This window comes from Epinephelus lanceolatus, chromosome 19 (assembly GCF_041903045.1).
Source record: "Epinephelus lanceolatus isolate andai-2023 chromosome 19, ASM4190304v1, whole genome shotgun sequence".
NCBI classification, from domain to species: Eukaryota; Metazoa; Chordata; class Actinopteri; order Perciformes; family Serranidae; genus Epinephelus; species Epinephelus lanceolatus.
This window is the reverse complement of record NC_135752.1, coordinates 13,798,124-13,806,889: the sequence shown is the minus strand read 5'-3', so window position 1 is coordinate 13,806,889 and position 8,766 is coordinate 13,798,124. Positions and strand designations below refer to the sequence as shown.

Genomic DNA, 8,766 nt, shown 5'->3' with positions numbered 1-8,766 from the left:
CCATTTTACTTTCAGTAATCCACATCACTGAACCATCTAGAGATCAGATGACAACACTAAAATTTGAATTCCTATAAATATATATATTTTTACATTTAACCATTAAATTAATTTATTTCCTGTCACTCAGCCTATCTGGGTCGAAGTCATGGAGGCAGCAGGCTATAAGCAAAGAAGGCAGACATACTTTTGTGAAGCCACGGCCCTCAGGACCTGAGGCAGTCCCAGGCCAGACTGTCGTCCCTCCAGCATGTTCAGGGTCTGCCCGAGGGCTCCTCCTAGTTGGATATGCAGAGAATATCTCTAAAAGGAAGCATGCAAGAGACTTCCACCCACTCCTCTCAACACGAATTAGAGCGATCCCAGACACCCCGCTGAGGAAGCTAATCTATATTCTGTCTTGTATTCACAGTCTTATTCTGTATGTCACTATGATCCAGTCATCACAGGTTTGGAACATATCCATGGCTGAATTAACCTGCCAGGCAATGGGGGGTGCACTATGCTGCCTAATATAGTAAGTTAGTTTCAAATACAGTCAAGTGCAGTTCACAAAGCTGACAACACATTGCAGCATTGACCTAACACAAAAGCTTCATACAGGTTATATGATGGCAACTGAGCCATCTCCATGACAATTACTTAAGATGTGAAATACAACTAAAAGCCCCAGAAAAAGCTAGACTTTGAGTTAAGATCATTTTGTCTGACTCAATTATATTTTGCCCAATGCCATAGAAGTAGCCTACTCTTACAGGCCTATGCTAGAACACCCTACCACCTGGGTTCCAGTTTGTTGTGTCAATTAGTTTGTTTTAATTTGATTTAACAAAGATTTCAATTATGCAAATAAAAGCACACTATCAAATAAAACAAAACTATTTTGACATCAAGAGTACATGATACTGTGGGCCCATACTTAGCTGCACAACATTAATCCACCTTTAAATCCTATGCTCCATTTTACACCAATGAACAAACCAGCGTACTTGAACCCATTCAGTTTGGTCAGCAACATTATGCAAGAATGACAGCGGCAATCCACCATATTCTTGGTAAGCCTTCCATGGCTTGACCCTTGACCTTTATTAGGGCATACCTGTTCACAAATGATCAACTATCTTTTAAAATATTTTTAATATATAAAGTTTTACACTAAGTTGTTCATATCTGTTTTTAGTTTTGTTCAACATTATTTTAATATGTAGTGAGTTTCAGTGTAGCAGTATTTTTCTGTTGTTTTTTTTTCTTCTTTTATTTCTATTTGTATTAATTGTCTGCCTCATGAGCAACAGAATCCCTAACATAAATTATTGGGCGTTTTGATAACATTGTATTATGAAGTTTTTTGTTTGTTTGTTTAAATACGTCAAAAACAGGCTCGGGCAGGTAAAAAAGAACGTTTATTTTAGCTTGTTAGCCAAATGCTACATGGGGTCACATTTCTGTGTTACACAGGAAGCAGCGCGGATGTGATTTGATGCCGCACAGGCTCTTCTTCCGGTCTCTTTTCCCTTAGCCCCCGGACGAAAATGGTAAGCTGAAACGCTGGCAGACAAAAATCTTTGAACATCTGCTCAATGTGCCGTTTATCTGACACGGACTGTTGTTGTTTCGATGTCGGATAAATAACCTAACAGTTTGGGTAAAGTATTTTTGAGATGAGGTTTCATTTTAATAAAATTATCGCTGTTCCTGTCGCACTTCTCCAGCATTTCTTTGCTGCTCATAGCATTGAGGTTCAGGGTTCAGAATGGGCCTAATTTAACCGAGAGGACACCAGAGAGCCGTAAAACTACGCCGAATATCTTCGGTTATACCCGTTAGATTACTATGAATTCAGTAGTGTTACTATTCATCTTGTAAAGGTAATGGAAGAAAGCTATATGGCTTTCTAGCTTCTCCATAGCGGTTAGCATAATCGGCTAGTCACTTCGGGTAGCAATGAATGTGCTTCATGTGTACACACTGTCAGCATTAGACTCAGAAGAAAGACATGTAAACGCTTTTTTGTAGCTGAACAAGGAGAACCGAACGAGATTTTAGCTTCTGAAGCTTCATATTAATTTGTTTGTAGTATTGCCAATACTGAGGCTGCGTTTGAGTGTTGTTGCGACCATTACAATCAGCATCAGGTGTGATTGCTGCCACGCGAGTCTTGTCAGTGATGTTTTCAAACACAAATGTCTGAACATATGAATTACTGTGATTCTTATTTCTGTGCTGAGACAAGACTGCCTGAGCATTAACCTGCTTGGAAGTCTTTGAGAACTGTGCCTGACTCCCTAATGTTCTTACACCTCAGACGAAGGGAACTTCATCTTTCGGTAAGCGCCGGAACAAGACGCACACCCTGTGCCGTCGTTGTGGGTCCAAGGCCTACCATCTGCAGAAGTCCTCCTGTGGCAAGTGTGGCTACCCCGAGAAGCGCAAGAGAAAGTGTAAGTCTAATATGTTTAATAAAGAGACTATTCTTTTACTCATAACAGAGTAAATGTGCTGTTGAGTCCAAAATGGGCAGGTGAATATGCAGGTGACTGTCTTCGGTACTTGTGTAACAGGTACAAGTCATGTTTTGACTGTCAGTGTTACAGTCCACATGGACTTAGTTTTTATGTGGTGCCCCAACATAATAAGTTTTGCAGTTGGAGCTTACACTAGCTAAAGTATTTCTTTCATTGTTCTTTGTGTTGCACAATGTGAGAAATTATCATCATTCTCCTCAGATATAATGTCCAGACAGCAGCAGTCATTTATTGTTAATTGTCATCAAGAGGAACATAGTTGATAAGATTTATCATTTCACCAGGGATAGACGTTAATTTTTTAAGCCTTGCCCCTAAAGTTTGGGCCAAAGTGTGTTTTTAATGGCTTGAATGTAAATTTGTGTAAAAAGATACAGCCTGCGTTAAAAAGGCATTTTAATGCAACTGAGCACAGCCTTCCTTAACTGTGACACTTAAGTAAATGAAAAGACGAACAGAATAAACAAATATCTTTCAGAAATGTGGTATACTCAGAGATGGATGCTAATGTTGTTAAAACTGGCCCCACATGCCCCTAAATTTGGTGGCCGCATAGTAACTGTAAGTGTTCACGGGCCACTGGGCCATGGCTAACATGGTTAATGTTGATAATTCAGTGTTATGTTGTCCAGCTCAACACTGATGTGAATGACCATGCTGCTTTGATGCATACTGTTTGTTTTTATAGACAACTGGAGCGCTAAGGCCAAGAGGAGGAACACCACTGGAACTGGCCGTCTGAGACACCTGAAGGTCGTCTACCGCAGATTCAGGTAAGATCTTAAGATGCGTGTATATAATATACTCCGTTGTGATAACACAGAGCAGAACTTGAGTGTTTCTTGAGGAGTTGATGATAGTGTTGGTTTTGCTATGAACACCTGTTTGCTGTCTGTGCTACAGTTCATTGTTGTGCTTTTATGTCAGAAAGGCATCAGTAATAAAAATGTAATGGCATCTTGATGGCCTGTACTCCCTTCTTGGAATATGTCAGCACAGCTTAATAGTTAGTAACAGTAGTAACAGTTAATAGCAATGTTTGTAGTTCAAGTTGATAGATCAACATCATTTACTATAATCACGTTCACTTGAGTGCAGACAGTGTTTATGGTGTATTAAGTTATAGGAGTGATTAAATGCGAACACATTTTCATTTTGATCTATGAGTTAATCCAGTGTTTCGAACTCTAAGCAAGATTCCAGCATCTTACTTTCCACTGTAAAGAGGAAGCTGATGTTGGCTAGTTTTCATATTGATTTCAAGCAGTGATATGAAATAGTAAATGTTAGATAAGCATGCTTATAAGAAATGACACATTATATCAACATATTTTGATCAGTGTTGTTGACATTGCATCATGAAAAGTGTTGTATCTGCAAACAAACATTAATGTAAACAATTTTAAACAAATGTTTACAAAAGCCACAAGACCCATTTCATGACTGAGCTGTTGTGATAGTTGAACTGAATGTACCTAACGGCTTTCACTGGGAGACTATAAACATGAAGCTGTAAACTAAATATCTGTGGTAACGTGTCCTGTCAACATTTTAAGTGTGCCAAAAATAGACAGTTTTTTTCCCCTTTAAATTTTCCTTATTTTTGCAGCGGGAAACTGTAGACTCCACAGATCCATTCCCACCTCCACTCAGCAGAAAGCGAGAGAAAAAGACTATCTGTAATGTTCCTCCAGTGGCAGGGGGGGTCTGCTGTACTTGGTGAACAGCATAGTTTTTTCACAGCATGTTATTTGCTGGCTGTGTTGTCACATCAGGCATACCACAAACTAGAGAACATTTGGCAGAGAAATGTTGGCCACAGTGAGAGTCTGTTGGCAACCTGTCTTTGGTCCTGTTACAAGACTTGTCAGTGGTGCTTACCAGTGATGGTGGAAAAAAAAATGTCTGAACAAATGAATTCAGTATGATATCAGTGTTTTCTCTGAGGTAAGCATCATTGGCAAGATGAGATCAGAGACATTAGAGTGAATTCTCTGTGAGCCCAGATGGTGTTTCTTAAAGTTTTTTTTTTCTTTTTTTTTTCTTTTTTTTTTTTTTTGGCCATTTTGCCTTTTAATGGAGAGGACAGAGAAGCGTGAAGGGGGAGAGAGAGAGGGGGGATGACATGCAGCAAAGGGCCACAGGCTGGATTCAAACCCAGGCCGCTTGTATATGGGGCGGCTGTTTTACCACTAAGCCACCGACGCCCCGGTGTTTCTTAAAGTTGAGCATTGAGAAGGCTCCAGGTGTCTCAAGCAAAGCAAACAACCTTTAAAATATAAATCATGTTAATCACCTTTTTAGTAGTTTAATTAGTTGGCATACTGTAGGTTTTACTTTGATGGCAAGTATCCCCCCATGCAAAACAAACCTATATAGTTTAGTCTTTGTTAATATTAATACTGCCCCTGTTTTCATTTAGCCTAGCTGTGCCAGTTCCAGCAGCCTGGTGTTTATGCAGGCTTGCTGTTTAACTGGGACGCTTGAGTGGAACTGAGCCATTGTTATTAGTTACACCTGTGCTCCACCTGAGACAACAGTGATTTATCAGCACAGTGTGGGCTGTTAACTACATTAATTTTGTGAAAGGTGAATCATTTCTTAAGTTCTTAACCAAAATGACAGTTTGTTTACCAAACGTGACTGTCACTTGTGCATCAGACTTCCTGTTTATCCTTCTGTTTTCAACAAGTCAGTGAGAATTAAATATTTTTTGTTAGGAATTAATCATCAGCTCTCAACAGCTGTGTTTTTTTTTTTTAATAGGTTATGTTGCTAGTTAGCTTAACAGCCTGTAACTACTGTCAGTAGACAAACTGTGGCATTAAGTAAAGCTTTGAGCACATTTTTTAAAAGGCTTATTTATTTTTTTTTTAGGAATATTAATGTGACTTGTGACTCTCAACCAGGGTTTACCTCCATGTTATATCACTTTAATGGTATTTTCCTGCATCGACCTCACCTTTTTGGTTTTTCTGTTTTCCAGGAATGGTTTCAGGGAAGGCACCACCCCCAAACCCAGACGTGCTGCAGTGGCTGCCTCCAGCTCATCTTAAAAGACACATTTTTGGTTAAATAAATGTGATGTTAAACATAAGTTTCAGCCTTGTCTCTTGATCTTTGAGCCTTATTGTCTCACCAGTGATGGCTTAAGTCAGGTCAAGATTGATGTCAACAGATTGAATACACGCACGGTGTTAAGACTTTGTCACTTGGTAATTTTGTGCAAATCTTTAGTAAAGTTTAATTTTTGTCCAAACCAAACACACACCTGAAATAAATGTTTTCAAATCAATGAACTCCTGTTTTAATGTTGGAGGTTTTGTAGCTTCTGGGCTGTTTGAGTTAAAAATTCAAGGTACTTCATCTGGAATGAATGTGTAAACAAATATGCAAAATTAAGATGTAAATGTTGAACCAGTCACATTCAGCTGCACACATGAGGCTGTGAAACTAGACAAATTTTAATTTGCATGACGCCTTTTCAAAAGTCAAATCAATTGGTTTGAATAGTAACGAGCATGCTGAAAAATCTGTTAATCAAAGCGAGCACAATGACAGGCTTCAGGTGTCAAACAGAAACACTTTGCCTTTTAATACTGGAACAAGAATTATTTGGATCCATTCAAAATCAACTGTCCAAACGGCACAAATCACCTGTTCGTACGTCAGAGTTTAGTCAAATGTTCATATGTTATCAAATATCTTGCTCATTAAATACATTAACGCATGCAAGAAAATTTTGTGAATGGCACATTTCACAAATTGCCAAGACTTCCTCAGTGGTATCACACAATGTATTTGATGAAACAGTTTACAGTCATCTTTGTTAATCAAATATATTGTTTAATGACTAAAATGGCTCTTTGCTTTTATCTCCTGCTACTGGCAAACCCTGGTAAAATAACATCCATAGAGATATATTTTTGCAGTCTAGTGTTTTTGGAGTAAATGCGTAAAACCAAATTTACTTGAGATGACCAAAAAAATGGTTTTAGTACCAGACTTGAGACCTGAACATCTTATTCACATGCTGACGATTGATTTAGACCAAGCCATATATTGAGAGAAAGATCATCGAAACATGTTATATTTTATTTATTTATTTTTTATTTGATAGGGATGATGCAGTTAAACATAATTCCAATACAGAGTATGGGACTGATGTGGTGCACAGAGAGTTTATAGCTATTGCTTATTTTAAACTCTTGTCCTTAGTTGGGCTTTTACATATAGACCTAAAATGATATTAAAAATATACAGTTTAAAACATCATGCAAACATGATACAGTAAGTATGGAAGGCACAATAAAATACATGAACCACAATCTACACGCTACAGTACACCAAAACACTAATACCCCTTAAAAGTTTGAGTGCATTTAGCTAAGAGTGGATACAGCTCTGGTTTGCTTTTAGACAGCATTTGACCTTTAAACACAACAGCATCAAGACCCAGAGGACTCTGCCCTGCTGTGACTGCAGACTGAGGGGAGTCTGAATCAAGGAGCCTGCAACATACAGACACTTGAAGGGCCTCAGCACAAATTTGTGACTGAACGGACCTACCACGCACAAGCCCAGGGGCCCAAAGTGTCAGATACAGAAACTTTAATAGGACCTTAGCATGGATGGATTACTGAACGGGCTTACCAGGTACAAGCACAGGGACCCAAAGTGTCAGGGGCCACCTTCACCTGCAAAATATCATTCAAAAAGACAGGTACCAAAATGGAAGAGACTCAAAATTATCACAAAGGGAGACAAAACAACTACGAAGAGATGCAAAGAGACACAAAAATACATTAACCACAAAAAGGGGCACAAAAGGACTACAACGAGATTCAAAATGGCCATTGACAGACAAAAAACAACTACAAAGAGACTTAAAATGACTGCAATGAGACAAAACCTTCGAGAGATGTGTATCGACTCCAAAGAAACGCAAAACAACAACAAAAAAGGCTTAACGACTATAAAGCCTGTTTGTCTCGCTCCCTTGTCGGAGAGGTGGTGGGGGCTTTTGCATGTCTGTACCCAGGGGCCCATTGTTTCATAATCCACCCAGTGGCCTCAGGTGAACTGTCAAGCTGATCCGAACTTCTGGCAAGCTTCTTTTCTTAGAAAATAAGTGCAGCTGGAAGATGAACTGCAATCTGCAGCTTTAAAGGTAGAGCCACAGTTTTCCAAACAACTTTAACCACAAAACAAGTCTAAATATTTAGCAGGAGCCCAAACAATATTGAGATTTCTTAGATGACGACTGGAAGAAAGTCTGTTTACAAATGAGTCAAACAGTGCCATGGTGAAGGGGACCAGCAGTCAAAGGTGGTGGAAATGTTTGCCTGTGGGAATTTGGGGGATCAACTCCACATTGACAAAAGAAAAGTAAAGCTTTATGCTGCGGAGGCCTGACATTGTTGAGGCAGGAGATTAATTTCCCAGCAGGATAGAGACCCTTAACGTGCATCAAAGAAGAGCACAGAGACATTTGAGTCTTTGAAATATCCACATCCTGAGACCTGTTCTAAGACTTTGTGAAAAGTTTTGTTCTAAAGCACAGCAGGTAACAGTTAAGTCTTTTTCAATAAACTGGAAGAATATATTAAGCTGTGTTTTTCTCATTTCCCCGCAGTACCTGCCTCTGCACTGTCAACACATGTGGCTGGTTTATCTGTTGGTGCATCTGGCAAGTCTAACATGATCTGCAACCTGACGCTGCAGAGGCAGAGTGTGGCGTCAATCGCAGATAAGCCTGAGAGCATTTCACAGCAACAGTATTTCTCAACATGAATCTTGGTACTGCCGCAGGTTTTCTCCTCCGCACTGCCAAGATGCTTTCCACCCCTGTGATATACTGTTGTTGTTTTTACTTTGTAAAGCTGCACGTCTGCCAGTTTCACTATTTTTTTCAGCCTTACATGTACATTTTTTGTCTCCAGTTCTTTAACATAATTTAATTTACACATACTATATGTTTCCCTGTTTGCAGTATGCGTACCCAGTTTTGCATGCGCCCTTAACCTTATGTTGAGGAAGCATTTTACAGCACAAACACCCAAATATTGCAGAATGAGACTACTACTACAAAGCAACACCACCTCCTCTAGGCTTTCTTTACTCCAGGTTCAGAGTTGTTATCATTTCATTGTAACATCCACGGAGTCCTGACCGACCTCCTCTGCTCTGACCTTGTGACCTGTGCTGGTGCTGTTTCCTCCTATGTAAACTCAGTGTCTAA

At 39.4% G+C, this 8,766-nt stretch overlaps 1 protein-coding gene and 2 non-coding genes across 3 annotated transcripts; all 3 read left to right on the top strand.

The window, feature by feature from the left end:
• Positions 1-1,394: 1,394 nt before the first annotated feature.
• rpl37 (ribosomal protein L37) lies at positions 1,395-5,622 on the top strand. The gene is made up of 4 exons (XM_033647720.2): positions 1,395-1,535; positions 2,306-2,441; positions 3,214-3,298; positions 5,512-5,622. The coding sequence occupies exons 1-4, from the start codon at positions 1,533-1,535 to the stop codon at positions 5,579-5,581; spliced, it is 294 nt and encodes a 97-aa protein (XP_033503611.1). The 5' UTR covers positions 1,395-1,532; the 3' UTR covers positions 5,582-5,622.
• Positions 2,156-2,235, top strand: LOC117270254 (small nucleolar RNA SNORD72). Its single transcript, XR_004502791.1, has one exon. It is a non-coding gene; the product is annotated as a small nucleolar RNA SNORD72 (small nucleolar RNA).
• On the top strand, positions 4,400-4,479 carry LOC117270253 (small nucleolar RNA SNORD72). The gene has a single exon (XR_004502790.2). It is a non-coding gene; the product is annotated as a small nucleolar RNA SNORD72 (small nucleolar RNA).
• Positions 5,623-8,766: the final 3,144 nt, after the last annotated feature.